General features: G+C 36.2%; 1 protein-coding gene across 1 annotated transcript; it reads right to left on the reverse strand.

The window, feature by feature from the left end:
- Nucleotides 1-211: 211 nt before the first annotated feature.
- LOC133334206 (uncharacterized) lies at nt 212-23129 on the reverse strand. Its single transcript, XM_061542500.1, has 6 exons — nt 22058-23129; nt 18106-18343; nt 14363-14506; nt 10512-10916; nt 506-680; nt 212-375 (listed from the first exon to the last, which is right to left on the reverse strand). The coding sequence occupies exons 1-6, from the start codon at nt 23121-23123 to the stop codon at nt 220-222; spliced, it is 2184 nt and encodes a 727-aa protein (XP_061398484.1). The 5' UTR covers nt 23124-23129; the 3' UTR covers nt 212-219.
- Between the last annotated feature and the right edge of the window lie 1002 nt (nt 23130-24131).

A 24131-nucleotide genomic window follows, 5' to 3' on the forward strand; every position in this document is an offset into this window, starting at 1 on the left:
CTTAATTAAATTAACATCACAAATTTTCAACAGTGTCTTAATTCGCTTGTTAAAAATAAAATTAAATTATTTTTTTAAATAAACATTTTTTTGAATCGATTTTATAAATTATTTCTTTACAATTGCCAAAGAGATCGATTGTTATAATTTATAACTATTTAATTATAATTTTTAATTTATATTATTATTTTTTTATAATATTATTTAACTAATAGGAATTTAATTATTTGTCATTTGATAACGCGTTAAATCCAATAAATGTTCATAGAGAAAGTCTTCGTGCGGCGTCAGGCCAATCATTATCCAGCCACAGATGGCACCAATGCTGCGCGTCACCGATAAACTGCTCCATATTGAGACTATGCTGTTGATTAACTGGAAAATCGACAAAAAATTTAATTAAATTGAAATAATTAAAAAAAATAATTTATTTTTTAATATATAAAAATTATTTTTTTTTAAATATATATTTTTTAATTTTATTAAAATTAATTTTTTTTCTTACCAATTCCTCTTGCGTTAACGTCACATTCAGATTACTCGAAAAATACAATCTCTCATCTATGTTATCGGAACAGATCGTCAGTATTATTGTCGCTATATAAATCATGGCTATTATCAGCCAACGAAATGATATCAGCTCGGAGGCATTGGATAAATTCCAGCGGCAGATGTCCATCCTGAAAAACGGGGAACATTTTTTTTAATTAAAAATTATTTAGAGGAAAAAAATTAATTAAAAAGGTAAAGGAATTTTTCAGAGGACTAGGGAATTATTTTCTATAGAAAAAGACTCCTCAAGGTACTGAGGATTTTAGGCAGCCAATTTTATTTATAATTTTCTAAGATAAAAAATTAATATATTTTTTCTTCCGACCATGGTGACATAGGGCAATGTAATGACTTTTAGAATTGAAAAAAAATCTGTTTTCAGGACTTACTAAAATTTTCATTTGGTTCTGCTTAAATAAACCCCATTTTTAATTTTTTACACCGTGCGTATAACTATTGTCAACACGCATACGCCACCATTTGCCACTGTAATACCCTCACAAATGAGGCATGTACAAATGTTTATGAATACTTAAAACCCATTGTAAGCCTCTAAGGAACCTCATAAAATTGCAAAACATTTTTCCCCATGACCATAGGTGCGTATGACTATTGTCGACACTCATACGCCTAGGTATCCTATAGAAAAAGTAGACATCAGAGCAGTGACCTCAGGGTACTGAGCATTTATTTTTTTATTTATTTTCAGGGTATTGAGGATTTTTCTTCTGTAGAAAAAAGTAGACCTCAGGGTACTGAGGATTTTTTTTTTGTATAGAAAAAAGTAATCCTCAAGAACCTGAGAATTTTTTCTCTTCCAATAAATTTTCAGGATATTTATTATTTACGACCGTTGTCAGGGAAATATCAAATAAGTTATGTACAAATGTTTATGAATAATTAAACGCCATTGTAAGCCTCTGAGGAACCTCATAAAATTTTGAAACAAACATATGGCATTTTTCCCACGACCATAGGTGCGTATGACTACTGTCGATACTCATACGCCTAGGTATCCTATAGAGGAATTTTTTTTTTCTATAGAAAAAAGTAGTCCTCAGGGTACTGAGGAATTTTTTTCTATAGAAAAACGTAGTCCTCAGGGTACTGAGGAATTATTTTCTATAGAAAAAAGTAGTCCTCAGGGTACTGAGGAAGGAAAGTAGAAAAACGTAGTCCTCAGGGTACTGAGGAATAGAAAAAGTAGACATCAGGGCAGTGAAGATTTTTCTTTTCTATAGAAAAAAGAGACCTCAGGGTAATATTTTTTCTTTCGACCATGGTGACATAGGGCAAAGTAATGACTTTTAGAATTGAAAAAAAAAATTGTTTTCAGGATCTTACTAAAATTCCCATTCTGGTTTTACTTAAATAAAACCCATTTTTTTAATTTTTTACCCAGTGCGTATAACTATTGTCAACACGCATACACCACCATTTACCGCTGTAATACCCTCACAAATAGGGCATGTACAAATGTTTATGAATAAGCCTCTGAGGACCCTCTTAAAATATTAAAGCAAAAAATGTGGCATTTTCCCACGACCAAAGGTGCGTATGACTATTGTCGACACTCATACGTCTAGGCATCCTATAGAGGATTTTTTTTTTCTATAGAAAAAAGTAGTCCTCAGGGTACTGAGGAATTTTTTTCTATAGAAAAACGTAGTCCTCTGGGTACTGAGGATTTTTTCTATAGAAAAAAGTAGTCCTCAGGGTACTGAAAAAAGAGTCCTCAGATGCCCAAGGATTTTTTTTTTTTTTAAATATTTTCCGGGTTCTGACGATTTTTTTTTTCAAATAAATTATTCCGGTTATTTTTAATTTATGGCCGTTGTCAGGGAAATATCGAAATAAATATCTATTGAGTTGGTTTTCTGATGACAACTACAATACACCACCGCTCCCCTTTACCCCCTCTCTACCACAATTCCATTTCATTGCTTATTGATTGTTTAAATGACATTTGCATTTGTATAAAGGTACATTTGCTTTGCATTTGACATTTATAAATAAGGCTGTTATCTAGGTGACCTTTTCGTCGGGATCTTTTATAACAATTATATAATTGATTATTTCATATTTGAAAACAACAACACAAAGGAAAATTCTTTGAAAAAAATCTCAAAAAATTATTTAAAAAATCCACGCCTTATAGTAGGCCTCCGGAAAAAATTATTTAAAAAATCCACGCCTTATAGTAGGCCTCAGAAAAAAAATTATTTAAAAAATCCACTCCTCATATAGGCCTAATATGGGCCTCAGAAAAAATTATTTAAAAAATCACGCCTCATATAGACCTTATATGGGCCTCAGAAAAAAAATATTTAGAAAATCACGCCTCATATAGATCTTATATGGGCCTCAGAAAAAAATTATTTAAAAAATCCACGCCTCATATAGGCCTTATATGGGCCTCAGAAAAAATTATTTAAGAAATCCACGCCTCGTATAGGCCTCAGAAAAAATTATTTAAGAAATCCACGCCTCGTATAGGCCTCAGAAAAAATTATTTAAGAAATCCACGCCTCGTATAGGCCTCAGAAAAAATTATTTAAGAAATCCACGCCTCGTATAGGCCTCAGAAAAAATTATTTAAGAAATCCACGCCTCATATAGGCCTCAGAAAAAAAGTATTTAAGAAATTTACGCCTCATATAGGCCTCAGAAAAATTATTTAAGAAATTCACGCCTCATATAGGCCTCAGAAAAAATTACTTAAGAAATCCACGCCTCATATAGGCCTCAGAAAAAATTACTTAAGAAATCCACGCCTCATATAGGCCTCAGGAAAAATTATTTAAAAAATCCACGCCTCGTATAGGCCTCAGAAAAAATTATTTAAGAAATCCACGCCTCATATAGGCCTTATATAGACCTCAGAAAAAATTATTTAAGAAATCCACGCCTCATATAGGCCTCAGAAAAAATTATTTAAGAAATCCACGCCTCGTATAGGCCTCAGAAAAAATTATTTAAGAAATCCACGCCTCGTATAGGCCTCAGAAAAAATTATTTAAGAAATCCACGCCTCGTATAGGCCTCAGAAAAAATTATTTAAGAAATCCACGCCTCGTATAGGCCTCAGAAAAAATTATTTAAGAAATCCACGCCTCGTATAGGCCTCAGAAAAAATTATTTAAGAAATCCACGCCTCGTATAGGCCTTATATAGACCTCAGAAAAAACTATTTAAGAAATCCACGCCTCGTATAGGCCTCAGAAAAAATTATTTAAGAAATCCACGCCTCATATAGGCCTTATATGGGCCTCAGAAAAAAAGTATTTAAGAAATTTACGCCTCATATAGGCCTCAGAAAAAATTACTTAAGAAATCCACGCCTCATATAGGCCTCAGAAAAAATTATTTAAAAAATCCACGCCTCATATAGGCCTCAGAAAAAATTATTTAAAAAATCCACGCCTCATATAGGCCTCAGAAAAAATTATTTAAAAAATCCACGCCTCATATAGGCCTCAGAAAAAATTATTTAAAAAATCCACGCCTCATATAGGCCTCAGAAAAAATTATTTAAAAAATCCACGCCTCATATAGGCCTCAGAAAAAATTATTTAAAAAATCCACGCCTCATATAGGCCTCAGAAAAAATTATTTAAAAAATCCACGCCTCATATAGGCCTCAGAAAAAATTATTTAAGAAATCCACGCCTCATATAGGCCTCAGAAAAAATTATTTAAGAAATCCACGCCTCGTATAGGCCTCAGAAAAAATTATTTAAGAAATCCACGCCTCGTATAGGCCTCAGAAAAAATTATTTAAGAAATCCACGCCTCGTATAGGCCTTATATAGACCTCAGAAAAAACTATTTAAGAAATCCACGCCTCGTATAGGCCTCAGAAAAAATTATTTAAGAAATCCACGCCTCATATAGGCCTTATATGGGCCTCAGAAAAAAAGTATTTAAGAAATTTACGCCTCATATAGGCCTCAGAAAAAATTACTTAAGAAATCCACGCCTCATATAGGCCTCAGAAAAAATTATTTAAAAAATCCACGCCTCATATAGGCCTCAGAAAAAATTATTTAAAAAATCCACGCCTCATATAGGCCTCAGAAAAAATTATTTAAAAAATCCACGCCTCATATAGGCCTCAGAAAAAATTATTTAAAAAATCCACGCCTCATATAGGCCTCAGAAAAAATTATTTAAAAAATCCACGCCTCATATAGGCCTCAGAAAAAATTATTTAAAAAATCCACGCCTCATATAGGCCTCAGAAAAAATTATTTAAAAAATCCACGCCTCATATAGGCCTCAGAAAAAATTATTTAAAAAATCCACGCCTCATATAGGCCTCAGAAAAAATTATTTAAAAAATCCACGCCTCATATAGGCCTCAGAAAAAATTATTTAAAAAATCCACGCCTCATATAGGCCTCAGAAAAAATTATTTAAAAAATCCACGCCTCATATAGGCCTCAGAAAAAATTATTTAAAAAATCCACGCCTCATATAGGCCTCAGAAAAAATTATTTAAAAAATCCACGCCTCATATAGGCCTCAGAAAAAAATTCTTTAAAAAATCCACGCCTCATATAGGCCTCAGAAAAAATTATTTAAAAAATCCACGGCTCATATAGGCCTTATAGAGGCCTCAGAAAAAATTATTTAAAAAATCCACGCCTCATATAGGCCTTATATAGGCCTCAGAAAAAATTATTTAAAAAATCCACGCCTCATATAGGCCTCAGAAAAAATTATTTAAAAAATCCACGCCTCATATAGGCCTCAGAAAAAATTATTTAAAAAATCCACGGCTCATATAGGCCTCAGAAAAAATTATTTAAAAAATCCACGGCTCATATAGGCCTTATAGAGGCCTCAGAAAAAATTATTTAAAAAATCCACGCCTCATATAGGCCTTATAGAGGCCCCAGAAAAAATTATTTGAAAAATCTACGCCTCATATAGGCCTCAGAAAAAGTTATTTGAAAAATCCACGCCTCATTTAGGCCTCAGGAAAAATTATTTTAAAAATCTACGCCTCATATGGTCCTCAGGAAAGAAATTTCAAAAAAATCCCCACCTACTATAGGCCTTGAAAAAACTATTGAAAAAAGACTTTCAATATTTGTTGTTGTTTTTTCTGTCTTGCTTGGCAAATCAATTCATTTAGCATATGCGTAGGTGCTATTGACATTCACAGATTTGCCATTATCATTTGGGGTTAACTGCTCTTCTTCACTGTGACAAAAAAAAACTATGTGGGCAGCTTGGTAAGCAAAAAAAAGACACACTTTGACATTCTCTTCACGTCTTGTTCATCGCCGGCAACAACTAATTCCATTGCAGCCAAGTAGGACCTGCAACTTGGATTCTTCGATAATTTATCTCTTGTCCTGTGCACACACACACACACACACAGAGAGAAATCTGTGGAGGAAGAGTAATGTGGTGCAGTACCGAGCAGGGGCATCTCAAATGTCGCCGTCTTACAAAATAACATTTGACATTTTGAACTTTGTTGTGAGATGGGGGGGTACCCCATGGAGGGCGAGGTGGAGGGAGTTAGGAGTTTGCTTGAGTACTAACTGCCAGCCTGTCTACATACCAACACACGGTGATGCTACCATAAATGTGCTGTCGTCATCAAGAACATCATCCTCCTCCTCATCATCATCATCATGAGTCGTGTCGTTGTCTTTGTCAGATCCAAAAAAAAAAAACAATAACAACAACAAAAGTTGAAAACTATTTTTTTTAGATTTCATTGAGTTATTTTTGTTGTTGTATTTTTTTCTATATATGGCTTTGAGGGTTGCTTAATATATATATATATATTACATGTATACAAGGCATTTGCCTGCTGGCCATTTGTCGCTTTGCCTTTTCAGTCCTGATGAAAATGCCGAGGGCATTGTAATCTTCTCCGAATGGGATTTGTTTCAAATTTGTTTGGATTTTTTTTCATCACTTCTAAGTGAACAAATTTTTCTTTCTTTGTTCCAGTGAAAAGTTCGCCTATTTTGCCTGGCAATGAAATGTGTCAGAGGCCAGCTACTGAAATGTCAAACGCAGGACTTAAAGAAAATTTGTTCAAGGATAAGATTTAAATATTTTTTCCTATTTTTTTCTATAGGTCTATCCGAGGCCTATAGAAGGCCTGGATTATTTAAATAATTTTTCTGAGGCCTTGATGAGGCCTGGATTTTTTAAATATTTTTTTTCAAGGCCCAATTTTTTTCCACGCCTCATCTAGGCCTTGAAAAAAATTATTTAAAAAATCCAGGCCTCATCTAGGCCTTAGAAAAAATTATTTAAATAATCCAGACCTTCTATAGGCCTCGAATAGACCTAGTAAAAATAATTATTGAAAAAATCCAAGTCAAGGTGTAGATTTTTATACCCTTCACCACACTGTGGTACTGTGGCACATACGTCTTTGTGCATATGTTTGTAACAGGGAAAAGGAAACGATATAGACATATATTTCCTTTTGAGAATATGCATAGAATAAGTTTCTGAGTCGATTTATGCATGTCCGCCAGTCCGTCCGTCTGTAGATGTAAAAATGTAAACAAAGTACAGGTCGCATTTATAATCCGATTTGGATGAAATTTGGCACAAGTCACTTATTTGGCCCAAGGACAAATCCTATTGAAATTGGGAAAAATCGGTTCAGATTTAGATATAGCTCCCATATATATTTTCGTCCGATTTAATGTAAATGGTGCACCAAAGTCCATATATATTTCTCGATTTGCACGAAATTTGGCATAACGTACTGAACTAAGCCTAGAATTATGTGTGCTAAATTTCGTGAATATCGGTTCAAATTTATATATAGCTCCCATATATATTTTCGTCCGATTTTATGAACGAAAGTCTGTAAATATGAACAAAGTACAGGCCGCATTTATGATCCGATTTAGATGAAATTTAGCATAGGTCACTTATTTGGCCCAAGGACAAACCCTATTGAAATTGGGAAAAATCGGTTCAGATTTAGATATAGCTCCCATGTATAGTTTTCTCCGATTTTGTGTAAATGATGTACCAAATACCCCATATATCGTTCGATTTGCACGAAATTTCGCACAGAGTACTGAATTGGGTGTAGAATGATGTGTGCTAAGTTGCGAGAAAATCGGTTCAGATTTCGACATAGCTCCCATATATATTTTCGTAAATGATGCATTAAGTCCCTATATATCCTTGGATTTGCACTAAATTTGGCACATCGTAGTGAATTAAGTCTAGAATGATGTGTGTTAAGTTTCGTGCAAATCGGTTCAGATTTCGATATAGCTCCCATATATATTTTCGTCCGATTTTAGGTAAATGGGGCACCAAAGACCCTATATATCTTTCGATTTGCACGAAATTGTGCATAGTGTACTGAATTGAGTCTGGAATGATGTGTGATAAGTTTCGGGAAAATCGGTTCAGATTTCGATATAGCTCCCATATATAGTTTCGTCCGATTTTAGGTAAATGGTGCTCCGAAGTCCCTATATATCCATGGATTTGCACGAAATTTGGCATAGCGTACTGAATTAGGTCCAAAATTACGTGTGTTAAGTTTCGAGAAAATCGGTTCAGAATTAGATATAGTAAATTGTACACCAAAGTCCCTATATATCCCTCGATTTGCACGAAATTTGGCATAGGGTACTGAATTGGGTGTAGAATGATGTGTGCTAAGTTGCGAGAAAATCGGTTCAGATTCAGATATAGCTCCCATATATATTTTTGTCCGATTTAATTTAAATGGTGCACCAAAGTCCCTATATACCTTTCGATTTACACGAAATTTGGCATAGTGTACTGAATTGAGTGTAGAATGATGTGTAGTAAGTTCCGTGCAAATCGGTTCAGATTCAGATATAGCTCCCGTATATAGTTTCGTCCGATTTTAGGTAAATGGTGCACCAAAGTCCCTATTTAACGGTCGATTTGCACGAAATTTGGAATAGCATACTAAATTAGGTGTAGAATGATGTGTGTTATATTTCGTGTAAATCGGTTCAGATTTAGATATATCTCCAATATATATATTTTCGTCCGATTTAACGTAAATGGTGTACCAAAGTCCCTATATATCTATCGATTTGCGGGAAATTTAGCATAGTGTGCTGAATTAAGCTTAGAATGATGTGTGCTAAGTTTCGTGAAAATCGGTTCAGAGTTAGATATAGCTCCCATATATAGTTTCGTCCGATTTTAGGTAAAAGCTGTGCTAAAGTCTTTTTATATACTTCGATTTGCACGAAATTTGGCATAGCGTACTGAATTGGGTCTAGAATGATGTGTGCTAAGTTTTGAGAAAATCGGTTCTGATTTAGATATAGCTCCCATATATATTTTCATCCGATTTAATGTAAATGCTGTACCAAAGTCCCTATATATCTTTCGATTTGCGCCAAATTTGGCATAGGGTACTGACTGGGATCTAGAATGATGTGTGCTAAGTTTCAGGAAAATCGGTTCAGATTTCGATACTGGTTTTAATATTATTTTTCAAGGACCTATGAGAAATACCCTTGTCTGTGTATTTATTTTTTGTAGTGGTATATTTTTTTGTATTCCATAAAAAAATTACAACCTCTTCCCACGCAGGTGTGCTGTGCGTATTTACATTTGTTGTTTTTTATCTAATTTTAATTATACTAAAAGTATGCTACAATAAATGTATATTTATTTTTTGAATGCCAACCAGTCTGAAATACCAGCTAAGCAATTGTTTGTGTGTGTGGAAGGGGAGAGACTGTTGGGAAGAAGAGAGGTTGGTCCTGAAATACAATTGTTTGTGCATTACTAGTGTATGTGTGATTGTGTTATGGTAATGACGCTAACAGCTATTCCGTTTATTTATGTGAATGTGTGTGTGTAAATGTTTCATGTACGGTGGTAAGTGAGTGAATGTGTGTGTGTGTGAACGAGATAGTTTTATAAACATTTCAATGTCATCGCTCGTTCGTTCATTTGAAAGGATTTGTAATATTGTAGGATGTGTTGTTTTTGTTGTTTTCTGTTCGTTCATTGTTTGCCATTGTAATTTGTTACACACCTAAAAGTATGCTTTAGAAATGAAATTTTAATTTAAAGCAGAGTAGTGGAATTATGGGAAGAAAAAAATTAAATATTTTTTCAAGGCCTACCAAAAGGCGTGGATTTTTTAAATAATTTTTTCTGAGGCCTATATAAGGCGTGGATTTTTTAAATAATTTTTTCTGAGGCCTATATGAGGCGTGGATTTTTTAAATAATTTTTTTTGAGGCCTACTTTGAGGCGTGGATTTTTTAAATAATTTTTTTTGAGGCCTACTTTGAGGCGTGGATTTTTTAAATAATTTTTTTTGAGGCCTACTTTGAGGCGTGGATTTTTTAAATAATTTTTTCTGAGGCCTACTTTGAGGCGTGGATTTTTTAAATAATTTTTTCTGAGGCCTACTTTGAGGCGTGGATTTTTTAAATAATTTTTTCTGAGGCCTACTTTGAGGCGTGGATTTTTTAAATAATTTTTTCTGAGGCCTACTTTGAGGCGTGGATTTTTTAAATAATTTTTTCTGAGGCCTATATGAGGCGTGGATTTTTTAAATAATTTTTAAATGTTGCATACTTTGAGGAGTCCTTTTGTTAAGAAAATGTTGCATACTTTTAGGTGCCAAAAATTGTATTATTTTATTTTTACTTATTTTTTAATGTTCTGAGGCTCCAGGACCCCCCTAAAAATTAGTGTAAAAATTATTTTCCTAATTATTTTATGAGGTCAATGTTTTATATCCGCTTGGCGTGTTCCGTGCACATTTAGCGGGGAACAATAACTCCTTGAAAAAATTGTATAATTGTACAACAAGCAGTTATCAGTTACGAAAAGAGGTGTTAGACATGCCACCAACCTGCACGCTAAGGTCATTTGAAGTGGCTTTTTTAAATGGAATGTAACCTCTAAAAGTGGCCTCGCTTTTTTCATTTTCTTTTTCCCTCACTTACCTATCCAGCACCGAGACCATACACACAATCGCCAGGCAATAAAAAGTGTTTATGTAGAAATTGGCAAAGGAGGCATATTCGGTCCTCACCAGACTGGTGGTGGTAACCGGCGGCGTCATTGTTGAACTACCAAAATCACCATCAGCTATTGTTGGAGATTCTGTTGTGGCAGATTCGGAATCGCCATATGAGGAGGATGAGTATGCTGCAGATGAAGATGATGCCGATGATGAGGTCTCGCCAGCAAGACTTAATACCTTGGACCATTCCATGGGATGGGTACTCAGCACAAATAGCAAATGGGCCAATGCTAGACCAGCTAACAGGCCATGGCAAATATTGGAGAGTAGCAACCAAATTCGTTGAGTCAAACAGGCTAATTGGATGTTGCTGGTAATTTCATGGCTGTAACGAAGAAGAAGAGAAAAAATGCGAAAAATAAATTAAATCTGTCAATAACGAAAAACATAGGCATTATGCCGAACATTACTTTTGCCATTTTCCTTTCTTTCTTATTAACTTCGTGCTAAAAATAAACCCTCCAACAAATGTCTACGGCCTATTTTTCCCACGAACAACAAAAACAACAACCTCAACAAGCCTCACGTCGTCTAACCATTAATAATGTCGGAGCCTAAAAATAGCTACACCAAATTTTATGGCAGCTCCTTTATTTCTTCGAATTTCCAAAAAAAAGTACGAAAATAAAATCCTTAATAAGACCGGGCCACTGGCATTAGCTAAGGCACACGCATCCTTTGTTACTACTTCGCATTCCCTCTTCACACATCGAAACAAACGACCTTGACAGGGCTGAATGGCTGTTTGGCTGGCTGTGCGTAGAACTGTGTGGGTGTTGTGACGTTATTTTAGCACAACGTCACCAAATCATGAACAAGGCCCGTATGACAGACCTGCAGGAGGATGGGATTTTTAAAATAATTTTTTCAAGGCCACTATGAGGTGGGGACTTTTAAAATAATTTTCGGGACCTATAAGGGATCTATAAGAGGCGTGGATTTTTTAAATAATTTCTTGTCGGGACCTATAAAAGGCGTGAATTTTTTAAATAATTTTTTTTTCGGGACCTATAAAAGGCGTGAATTTTTTAAATAATTTTTTTCCGGGTCTACCAAAGACGTGGATTTTTTAAATTAGTTTTTTTCAGGACCTATAAAAAGCGTGGATGTTTTAAATAATTTTCTTCGGGACCTATAAAAGGCGTGGATTTTTTTAAATAATTTTTTTCGGGACCTATAAAAGGCGTGGATTTTTTAAATAATTTTTTTCGGGACCTATAAAAGGCGTGGATTTTTTAAATAATTTTTTTCTGGACCTATAAAAGGCGTGGATTTTTTAAATAATTTTTTTCGGGACCTATAAAAGGCGTGGATTTTTTAAATAATTTTTTTCGGGACCTATAAAAGGCGTGGATTTTTTAAATAATTTTTTTCGGGACCTATAAAAGGCGTGGATTTTTTAAATAATTTTTTTCGGGACCTATAAAAGGCGTGGATTTTTTAAATAATTTTTGTCGGGACCTATAAAAGGCGTGGATTTTTTAAATAATTTTTTTCGGGACCTATAAAAGGCGTGGATTTTTTAAATAATTTTTTTCGGGACCTATAAAAGGCGTGGATTTTTGAAATAATTTTTTTCGGCACCTATAAAAGTCGTGGATTTTTTAAATAATTTTTTTCGGGACCTATAAAAGGCGTGGATTTTTTAAATAATTTTTTTCGGGACCTATAAAAGGCGTGGACTTTTTAAATAATTTTTTTCGGGACCTATAAAAGGCGTGGATTTTTTAATAATTTTTTTCGGGACCTATAAAAGGCGTGGATTTTTTAAATAATTTTTTTAGAGACCTACTCGATACCTATAAAAGGCGTGGATTTTTTAAATAATTTTTTTTCGAGGCCTATTCGGGACCTATAAAAGGCGTGGATTTTTAAATAATTTTTTTCGGCCCACCTATACAAGGCGTGGATTTTTTAAATAATTTTTTTCGAGACCTATACAAGGCATGGATTTTTTAAATAATTTTTTTCGGGACCTATAAAAGGCGTGGATTTTTTAAATAATTTTTAAGTCTAGAACCAGTGATAAATTTCGTGAAAATCGGTTCAGATTTAGATATAGCTCTCATATACATTTTCGGCCACTTTAACGAAAAAGGCGCACCAAAGTTCCTTATATATCTTTCGATTTGCACGAAATTTGGCACAGCATACTGAATTAGGTCTAAAAGGATGTGTGCTAAGTTTCGTGAAAATCGGTCCAGATTTAGATATAGCTTCCATATATATATATATATATATATTCGTCCGATTTTAGGTAATTGGTGCACCAAAGTCTCTTTATATCTTTCCATTTGCACGAAATTTGGCATAACGTATTCAATTGTGCCTAGAGTGAGACCTATAAGAGGCGTAAATTTTTAAATAATTAAAAAAAAATCGAGACCTTTGTAGGGTGTAGATTTGGTGTGGATTATTGAAAAAATTTATTCTTAGGCGTAGTATAAGACTGGGATTTTTACAAATAAAAATTTTCTAGACCTGTATGGGGTGTGGATTTAAAAAAAAATTAATGTCTAATGAGGTGGGGATATTTTCAATAATTTTTTCCAAGGCCTATGTGAGGTTTTGATTTTTTTAAATATTTTTTTTTTTTTTTTTTTTTTGAACCAGTTACACTATATAAAATTCTTAATATTTTTTTCTATTAAAAATAGTCTTCATATTTTAATATACACCATATTTCTATTTTTTTAAATTCCCCTCCTCCAACCCCTTTTGGCCTTCCTCACTGTACAAAGAACAATCTCAAGAACCAATAACGACTTCTCCAAACAAAAATCTCTTAAATATTAAAAAAGCCAAGTCAAAAGTAAACCTCTTGAAAGAAATCATCTCTTTTTTCGAATGAAAACATCATGAAAAAATAATAACAACAATACAAAATGCGTAAGTTCAACAAAAACAACAGCAACAACAACTGGAGAGTAACATAACAACAAAATAGCAAAGACTGAATGTCATGACATTTAAATGGAGAGCAGTGCTTAAAGGCCAACACAACTCAGCGCAATAACAACCACAACGACAAAAGGAATCATGTTCAACAATAACAACAAAAAAACAAATTCCAAAATGCAAATAATAGTAGGAGTCAAACACACACAATATAGAAAAGTAGTTATTTTCCCCACGTAGTAGAGTAGAAAATAAATACAAAACAACAACTATAACCACTACACAAAAAACAACAACAAGAAATTATAATAAAAAAATAAGAAGAAGAATAAAGAATTATAATACAAACATAGTGGGTGTTAAGAAATACCATACGTTATAGTTTACTCTCAGCACCCACCCACCTCTTCAATATCACAGATAAGCAAAGAACTTTGTCTTAGACTCTCTCTCCCTATCACCCAGTTTACTCTCACCACCCATCTCTCCAATATCACAAATAAACAAACAACGGAGTCTTAGACACTCTCTCCCTACCACCCACCTAACACAACACAAGCACTCCACACATTCATTCTCCTCATACACTCTTCCCATGCACTCACACTAAGTCTCTCTCACACACATTTCCCTCCTCTATGGCTGACCCCTTGCCATTTCGTTTTGTGTTTGCTAAGGTAACAAACTGCCTTAGCGCACACAACTAGTACTACCTTACTACTACAACTACTCTCCCATATATCACACTCCCAGCCATTACTCTCCCACCCACTACTGTTTACAAATCACTCCCTATCTTACCCATTACTCCCACTCTCTCTCTTGCTCTGTGTGTAGTTCACCACCCACTGTAGTGTATGTGTAAATACTCACCCATAGTATTCACCATCGAGCAGGCAACGAGTATCACCATAACTACCACTCGGGCGTAGTTGATAGCCGGCATTACCACCAATACCACCACCACTACCGCCACTGCCATCACCAATACCACCACCGCCGCCACCAGTATCACCACTGGATTTAATAAAAAACAACAACAAAAAATAGCAGAAAATAAAAGAAAAATATTTATATATTTCTTAAAAATAAAAAAAAACAAAAAATATATAATATTTATATATTTACAACAACAACAAAAATAAAAAATGTTTAAATATTACAAATACAACAAAAACAATATCCTATGACACATTTTGAAGGTCCTTTATTTCAATAAGACCTCTAGAAGGCATTGTAATTATGGAAGGCCTTTGAAAAGTCAATTGTCTTTAAAATACCTTCTAAAGACCTTCGATTCACCTTTAAGAAATCCCTGAATGGGTTTATGTGTAGAGAGGACCCTCTGTCGACAGAGGACCTCTTCTAGGTCAATTTTTGAAGGCAATTTATTTATAAAATATCTCTAGAAGACAATCTAATTGTGGAAGGTCTTCAGACTGTCATTTACTAACAGAACATTTTCTGGAGGCCATTTCATCGCCCCTAGAAATTCCTTGAGAGAATATATATCCTTAGAGAACTTCTATCGACTGATGACCTCTTCTGGAAGGAACGTTATCTATTTATAAACAGAAGATCCGCTGGAGGTCATCTATTCACCTCTAGAAGTTTCTTAATATAATCTACGGATAAAAGTCCTGTAGAGATTATTTATGGAAAGAATAACCTTCCTTCTTTCCTTCTATGGATAGATAACCCCCTTGCATGAATAACCGCTAGATTTTCTATGAATAATTGACCTCTAGTGACCTTCTACCCATAGACGGCCCAATAGACATCCAGATGGCCTTATCAAAGGAAAATCTTCATAACCTAGAAGACGTTTTAAGGGTAGAGGATCTGTAGAGATTCTACTACGGATAGAGGAACTACTGAAGACCTTTAAAAAAATTAAGATCAACTCCAGGTCATTTATCCATAAAATCCCTCTAGTAGTTCTTCTATAGATAAAGGCCTCTAAAGGTTCTTTTTTGGATTGGAAATCCTTAAATGGGCTTCTACAGACCTCGAAGTGCCATAGAAGATAGTTATGGAATGTCAGATTATTGAGGCCTTCTATCCACCTACACAAGATCCTTGAGATGGTTTGTTTCCATAGTAGACTGTCTACCGACAGATAGCCGTTTAGAAGTCTTCTAAGAATGAATAACCTCTAGATTTTTTATGGACAATAGACCTCTAGCGGTCTTATGTACATGGTAGGCCCTTTAGACATATAGTGGCCTATTTTCTACAGAAGATCCTCCAAACCTAGGCGACCTCCGAATGACCTTCTTAGGCTAGAGCATTTATAGAGGATCTTCTATGGGCAGAAAAACTTCACAAGGACTTCTATTTATGGGAAAAGGACAATTATCTATAGATTATTCACTATACACAGAAGTCCTCTAGGCGACCTTATAAGATAGATGATCTGTATAGGTTTTTCTATGTATACAAGAATTTTAGAAGGTCTTCTATGGCTAGAAAACCTCTAGTTGGTCTTCTATAAATAAAATACATCTAGTGATTCTTCTATAGATATGAAGATTTCTGAAGATTCTTTTGAATCTTCAAAGGTCCCCTAGTGATCTCCAAAGGTCTATTATGGATAGGAGGCTCTGCAGAATACAAAAAAAAATAAGATGTTCTACCATGGATTGAAGATCTTCAGAAGGTCCTCTATGGATAGAAGATATGTAGTTGGTCTAATATTCATAAAAGAACGACTACTAAACTCGAATGGTTCTTCTGACCCTTAAATGGCCTTCCTGAGACCTCAAAAGGCCTTCTATGAATAGGAAACCTGCAGTAGTTCTTCTATGGATAGAGAACCTATTCAAGATTATGAAGGCCTCTATAGATAAAGAACCTCTAGAGGATTTTCAAAGCTGTTATGGGTATCCTACGAAGGAAGGATCTATAGAGGTTCTTTTATGGATAGCTGAACTTTTTAATGTTCGCTATGGATAGGAGACTTCTTCGTATATGGGACTTCTAATTGATCTTTTAAAAGTCTTCTATGAACGAATAACCACTAAGGGGGTCTTCTAAGCCTCAAATGGATATGCTATGAAAGAAGGATTTATAGATGGTCGTTTTGGGCAGATGACCTTCAAAATGTCCTTTATGGATAGCAGACATATATTGGGTTTTCCATGGATATGGGTCATCCAGATGGTCTTATGGTGATATTGATCTCTAGAGGGATATCAACGTCTACAAGATGTCCGACCTCTAGAGAGTCTTCAGGGTTTCTCTAGGTATTAAATACCTTCTGGAGGTCTGCTAAGAGGCCCGTAGCAGGCCTCTAGAGGTTTAAAAAAAGATTCAGAGACTCTTCAAAAAATAGGTACTGTATTTTTTGAAGAGTCGCTGAATCGTCGTCGACATATCGCAGATCTCTATTATTTTATTTTAAACTTAGTATGCCTCCAGAGGGTCTTGTATGTATAGAAGAGAGTCCTGAGAGTCTTGTACATATAGAAGACCACCAAAAGAGTATAAAAGTCCTTCCAGAAGGAAGGAAGACCTCCTAATGTATATTGACGATTCCAGGGGTTCTTCTAAACTTAGAAGATCACCAGAGGATTCTCAAGGTATAGAAGGCCTGCAAAGGGTATTCTATTTGTTGGAAATCTTCAAAGGACTTCCTATGTATAAAATATCTCCAGAAGCTCTTATGTGTACGGAAGAGATCTTGAGGAAGATACACCAGAGGATATTTTATGTATAGAAGACCTTCAGAGGCGTTTCCAGTTTTAGAATTCATTTAGAGGGTCTATATGAGATGGACTTCAAGATATAGAGGAACTCCAGAGGGTATTTTAGGTATAGAAGGGATCTAATAGGTATTTAAGATCCTAAGACGGCATTCTATGCATAGAATACCTTCAGAGTATAGAAGGTATCTCGAGGGTCTGCTGTCTATAAAAAGCACCCAGAGGATCTTCTGCTTATAGAAGACCTCTAATAGAATGTTACTATAGGGTCGTTTATGAATATTTATTTATAAAGCCCCTTCCAGAGGTCTTATCGGTGTAGAAGACTGTCAGAGGGTCATCTAGGTGTAGAAAAGCTTCTTGTAGTATTGAAGGACTTCTGTGGATTGTGTATATAAGATTTACAGAAAGTAGTTTATGTTTAGAAAATCTCCTGAGAATCTTCTGGGTATAGCAGTCCTTCGTAGGGTCTTCTGTGAATATAGACAATCTCTATACGATCTTCTAGTTATAAAATACCAGTAGAGGGTATTTTAGGTATAATGGATCCCCAGAGGGTCGTCTATGTAAAGAAGAAAATCCCCAGAGGTTTTCTTAGGTGTTCAAGGTCTTCAGAAGTTCTTCTAGGTATAAAAGATATCAAAAGGTAGGTACAGATAAACTTCTGAAGACCTATATCGGTCCCTTCTAAAATATTATTTTTTTAAAAATTCTAAAATTCGATATCGTTTCACAATTTCTCACCACCCAAAAACCAATTTTCCCGACCCAATAATTTTCCTAAAACTTCTATAACTTTCCACCAATTTTTCTTCCTCGCATTACTAACAAATATAGGATTTTTGATAATAGAGAGGCCTACCCCTTACCCTCCCTTTAAAAAATAAACTTATGTATGTGTCTCGTACTCACCTAACCTGTCCGCTCATACCACCCGAACGCATAAACGAATGCTTCGCATAGCAATGATCCACCGGTCGATAACCCGACGATGTTTGCATAAACATTTTATCGATATGGGCGGGTGTGTCATCTGTGGGCGAGACGACCGGCGTAAAGGGATTGTAAATCTCTTCACCTTCGGCTGGCATTATATCGTCGGAGAGTTCCTTTAGCAGGGATGTTAAACCGCTGGCGGCATAGAATTTACCTGGAACGATGGAGAGGAAAAATACAAAATTAGGAATAATTAGAAAAAAATTCGAATGATCTAGGAAAAATGAGAAAAATTTCGGAAATAATGTTCGAACATAGAAAACTATTCGGAAACGATTTCCGAATATAGAAACAATATAAGTTTTTGAACATAAAAAATTTGATTTTTACGAACAAATAAAAAGATATTAAAAAAGACTTGCAGAGGGTCTCCAAGGTAGAAAAAAATCAAATCTTCTAAATATAAATAGGACACCTTCAGATGGTCTTAGAATTAGAAAAGACCTCCAGAGATTATTTTGCATATAGACGACTACCAGAGGTTCTACTAATCATAGAAGACCTCCAGAGGGTCTTAATGGGTCTTTTGCCCTAATGCTCAAGAATGTTTTCAGATCATTAGCATTGGTAATAGTTGATGTAAATTACCTGACCGACCAATGGAAAGTTTTTCCGTTATGAAACTATCTGAAGTCCTGCAAAGGAAAATACTCACGCATCCACATGCCTTTGCCCTATCTGGCGTGAGGAGGGAAGAGGAACAGCACCATTCTCATCAGGTCATACTTTTGCATCCACTATTATTTCCATATCAAACACAGTCCTTTGAAGAAATTTCCCCTCTCTCTCTCTTTTTCACTTTCTTCCCCTCTCACCCTCTACCCTGCATTCATTCAAACATTCTTTGATTATTGTTGAGAGTAGATGCAGATAAGTTCCCTTTTTTCTAAAATTTTTTGTTATTATTTTTTATTTGTAGCTCGGCAGAGAATGTTGTTGGATTTTGCTTGAAATGCAACAACAACAACTACGACAACAACAAACAAATTTCCACTCGCTAGTATTTTTTCTTGTTTACACTTGACCTTTAACGTATTATGTTTGTCGTGATTGTTGTCGTTGCAGCCGCTGCTGCAGCAACTGATACCGATGCTATGGATGGCAGTCATCCTGCCATGGCCCATTCACTTTGATAGTTTTTTTTCTATTATAAATTAGGACAAATTATTTTTTATTAGACCAACTAATAAAGAGAACCAGATATCATTTGCGAGCTATCTCGGGTATGTTTTTTTTCGATTTCAATTCGTATTTTTTCTAATTTGTGTTCAGTGGCTGCATTTCAGGGTAAAGGGATAGCTAATAGCTAACCTAATTTATGTTGGAAATTACAAAAATGAAACATGACTTGATGGAATATAGAAAAGAAGCGAAGTAGGCTGTGGCATCATCTAGGCGAAGGAAATTTTTAAAGTCTATATTCAGAAAGCCATCTAGAAAACCCTCTCGAGGGTTTTTTATACATAGAAGACCATATGGAGAACTTATACACCTAGAATACCTTTTGGAGATAGCATGACCTCCTGCAGGTCTTCTATACCTAGAGGGGTTTTAAATACCATTTATAGGCCTTCTATAAGTTGAAGACCTCTGGAGGTTTTCTTTAAGTAAAAGACCTTCGTGAGGTCTTTTATACCTAGTAGCTCCTCTGGAAGCATTCTATAACTAGAAGTCCTTCTGCAAGTCTTATGTACCTCTGGAGATCTCCCATTCCTTTAAGACCCTCTGGTAGCCTCCTACACCTATAAGATCCTCTGGAAACCTTCTTTACCTAGAAAACCCTCGATAAGTCTTATAATCCTTAGCGGACCCTCTGGAAGCCTTCTATACCTAGAAGACCCTCTGGAAGCATTCTATACCTAGAAGTTTTTCTGGAAGACTTCTATACCTAAAAGACCCTCTGGAGATCTCCCATTCCTATAAGACCCTCTGGTAGCCTCCTACACCTATAAGATACTCTGGGAACCTTCATTACCTAGAAAACCCTCGTGAAGTCTTCTAATCCTTAGCAGGCCCTTTGGAAGCCTTCTATACCTAGAAGACCCTCTGGAAGTTTCCAGTAAGATATAAGACATATAAGATTCTCTGGAAGTCTCCTGTACCTACACTTGACGTCTTCCGTACCTTGCAGACCCTCTGTAAGTCGTCTATACCTAGCAGACCCTCTAGAAGTCTTCTATACCTAAAATGCCCTATGGGAGTGTCCTGTACATATAAGGACCCTCTGGAAGTCTTCTATACCTAGCATACCTTCTGGAAGTCTCCTATCCCTCTAGAGGACTTTTATACCAAGAATACCCTCTAGAAGCCTTCTAAACCTAGAAGACCCTCTGGAGATCTCCCACTCCTAAATTACGCTCAGGTAGTCTCCTATACCTATAAACCCCTCTGGAAACCTTATATACCTCCGGAAGTCTTCAAATCCTTAGTAGACCCTCTGGAAGCCTTCTATACCTAGCAAACCCTCTGGAAGCCTTCTATACCTAGAAGATCCTCTGGAGAGATCCTATTCCTTTATGACTCTCTGGAGGACTTATATACGTAGGATACCCGTATATACGTTGAAGACCCTCTGGAGGAGTTCTACACCTAGGAGATCCTCAGAAGGTCTTCATCTATACCTAGAAGAGCCTCTGAAAGTCTTCTATACCTACAATATCCTGTGGTTTTATTCTATAAGTTGAAAACCCTCTAGAGGTCTCCTATAAGAAGAAACCCCTTTGGAGGTCGCCTATATTTAAAAGACCCTCGGAAGGTCTACTATACTTAGAGTCCTTCTGGCGGTCTCCTAAATCCTAATAATCTCTAATGGTCTCACATACAAAGGCGATTCGTCGGACATCTTCTATAAGTGGAGGACCCTCTGGAGGTCTTCTATAATTAGAAACCCATCCGGAAGTCTTCTATACCAAGAATACACGTTGTCGGTCCCACATTCATAAAACCCGCATTCATAGAACCTTTAAAGGTTCTATATACATAAACAATCATTTAGAGGTCCTCTATCGACAGTTCACCCTGTACACCTCTCAAAGACCACCTAGAGGTCATATATCCATGACCCACTGAAGTTCTTCCGCTCAATATAGAGTGCCTAAACGTGTTGATGAAGGTCATATATCGAAAAAAATGATTTTCAGGTCCTATGCCGACACGATTTTCTCTAGACCTCTAGAAGGACTTTTAGAGGTCATACATCCGTAGAAGGCTCTCTGGTTCTTTGTACATAAAATACAACCCAAAAACTCGATAGGGTCCATATCCAAAAAAATAAGCTTGAGGTCCTCTATCGAGAAGAGACCCTCTAGACCTCTAGAAGTCAATAGAAGGCCTTCAGAAGGTCATTTCTTTAGAAGACATTTTAAATGTCTGCGATCCATAGAAGATCTTTTAGAAGTACTTTATGTCTCGAAGATCTTCTGCAGGTCTTGTATCCCTCGAAGACCCTCTAGAGGGTCTACTGCGGAAAACTCAAGCCTCTTTAAATTCTGGAAAAAAAATTGTTTCAAAATCCGGGCTTCTGCAGGTCCTGAAAAAATATATTTTTTCGAAATCAAGGCCTCTGCAGGTCCCCAAAAAATATTTTTCAAATATTTTTCAAAATCTGCCCCTCAACTGGACCTCTGGGGACTTTGAAATAATATTCTGTAAAAAATCTTTGAGGCCTAGACCTCTGGGGACCTTGAAAAATTATTCTGTGCTATTTTATTCGAATAGAAAAAAATTCGGAGTGATTATCTTCAAATAGAAAAAAATTCGGAAAAATTCTTTCCAAATAGGAAAAAATCCGAATATATTTTTTCGAATAGAAAAAATTCGGAATTCTAACATTAAGTATTAAATAAAATTCTAATATTTCAATACTCACTTATAATGTGCCCCCTTTTGTTCCGCTGACTTTTCGTCTTGCGATGCACCTTGCGCTCCTCCAAACTCTGATCGATTTCCAATTCACCCGACAACGAGGCATCATTCATTTCCGAACATTGTTTCAAATATCGCATCAACGTTTCATTTGCCTGACGCACCTCCATTTCTCCCGCTGCAATGAGTTTCCGTTCCCTTCTCCTCCGCGATTCCGATTTGCTACGTTTGCGTCGTGGACTTTTCTCTAAACTGCTACGTGATCTAACCGATCTCTGGGCTGGACTAGCTGTCGGATCGGATAGCGATTGATGTTTACGTCCCGCACCTCCACTGTTGCCACCTCCACCGCTGCCGGCACTCAAAGCCGATGGTGTGGGTGAGGATTGTTTCAGTTCACGATCCATGAAACCTAAAATGCCGCGATGAAACGAGGCATCCGCTGCCGTTTCGAGTACCCGTCTTGAGGGTGAGTGGGGGGAGAGAGTGCGACGATGTCGATGTGCCGTTATGGTGGGAGGTAATTGTTGTAGTGTTTCGCGTAGACTCATGGCATCACCGGACGAATTGCGACTACTGCTGGGGCCATCGGGTGGGCCGGTACACAGCTCACTGGCATCGGCTTCTGAGGGTTTTGCAGGATCGTTGTTTTCGTTGGTCGTCTTTGCCTGATGGTGGTGAGTCGTTGCCGAGTCGTTAGCGGGTTGTTCATCTTCAGTGGCCTGGTCGTGAGGAGCATGCCCGTTGACCAGGACCACAGTTTGTTGTGAAGTTTGGCTGGAGCTGTGGCCTCCGCCAGTGCCACCACTGCCACTGGCCACCGTGTCCACTGTTTCGGTGGACGTTTGTCGTTCATGTTCCTGCATGAGTCGTGTGGCCACCGCAGCAATCAGGGCATCCGACGAAGAGCCCGCTCCTCCCGCCTCCACATTGAGGATGTCGTTAGTGGAACGGGCCGGAGATTTGCTGTCTGAGGTACTGCTAGTCGTTGTCGTTTGGCGTTCCGTACGGCGATGACGTGATTCGGTACGTCGTGGACGATGACGATGCACCTTTGGTGTAGCCTCCATGGTAGTGGCACACGACAAGAACAACAACGACGTCGTACACTTATATGTGTGTGTGAATGTGTGACAACACTCACTGAAGGACGTATGTGATGATGTGTGGTATTGTTATTGTTGTTGTTGCTTTTTTGTTATTACACGAATTTTTGTTACTCTTGTCGTTTTGTTCTTTATTCCTTTTTTCATCCGTTCTTCTTTCGTTTATTTTCTCGTTTTCCCGTTTCGTCAAAACAAATGCACCTGCTGCTGCACGAAATGCATCTGTGACACACACGAATGATTCTCCAGTCAGTGTGTGATGAGCTGAGCTTTAACTCCCTACCATTTGTTCTCTCTCACTCGTGTGAACTTTCTCCCTCTCAGTTCTCTATTCGTTACAGTGACTGTTGTTGGCCGAAACCGAACAGCTGTTTTAAAGGTTAAACTTCTGTGTGTGTGTGTGGCATGCAATAATAAAATATGTTTTGCAACTTTCTCCGTTATTATTGTTGTTGTTTTTTTTACTGATGATGTTGTTGCATTTTGTTATTGTTATTATTGTATTTCATATTATATGACACGTAATCATTTGTTGTTCTTGTTAGCTGCAGCTGTCGTTTATTCTCTGCTGCTCTGGTCGTACTGCTTTGCCGTTATTATAGTTGTTGTTGTTGTTTTTATTGCAACTACTGGTGTTGGAAGTCCCAGGCCTTTTGCATTCGTTATTTTTATTATTTCATATGTTATTGTTGTTATTTAAAAAAAAATAAATCATTTTCTTGCTTTAATTGTTCTGAAATATTTTTAGTAGGAAAAAATATTTTTTAGCACTTGTTGTTGTTGTAATGTTTTGTTTTTCTTAAAAAAATCAGTAGTATTTAAGAGTACAAACAAATATTTCCACACTTTTTTCAGCATAGGAAAAAAATTTTGAAATATTTTTTTCTGGCACCCAATATAAGAAAAAATATCTTGAAAAAATAGCATAAATAAATTATTAAGATTTTTGGTATATACGAACAATTAAGCAGG

Source organism: Musca vetustissima, unplaced genomic scaffold, assembly GCF_032173495.1.
Source record: "Musca vetustissima isolate MV318-11 ecotype Yass unplaced genomic scaffold, APGP_CSIRO_Mvet_v1 utg27184, whole genome shotgun sequence".
Taxonomy (NCBI): domain Eukaryota; kingdom Metazoa; phylum Arthropoda; class Insecta; order Diptera; family Muscidae; genus Musca; species Musca vetustissima.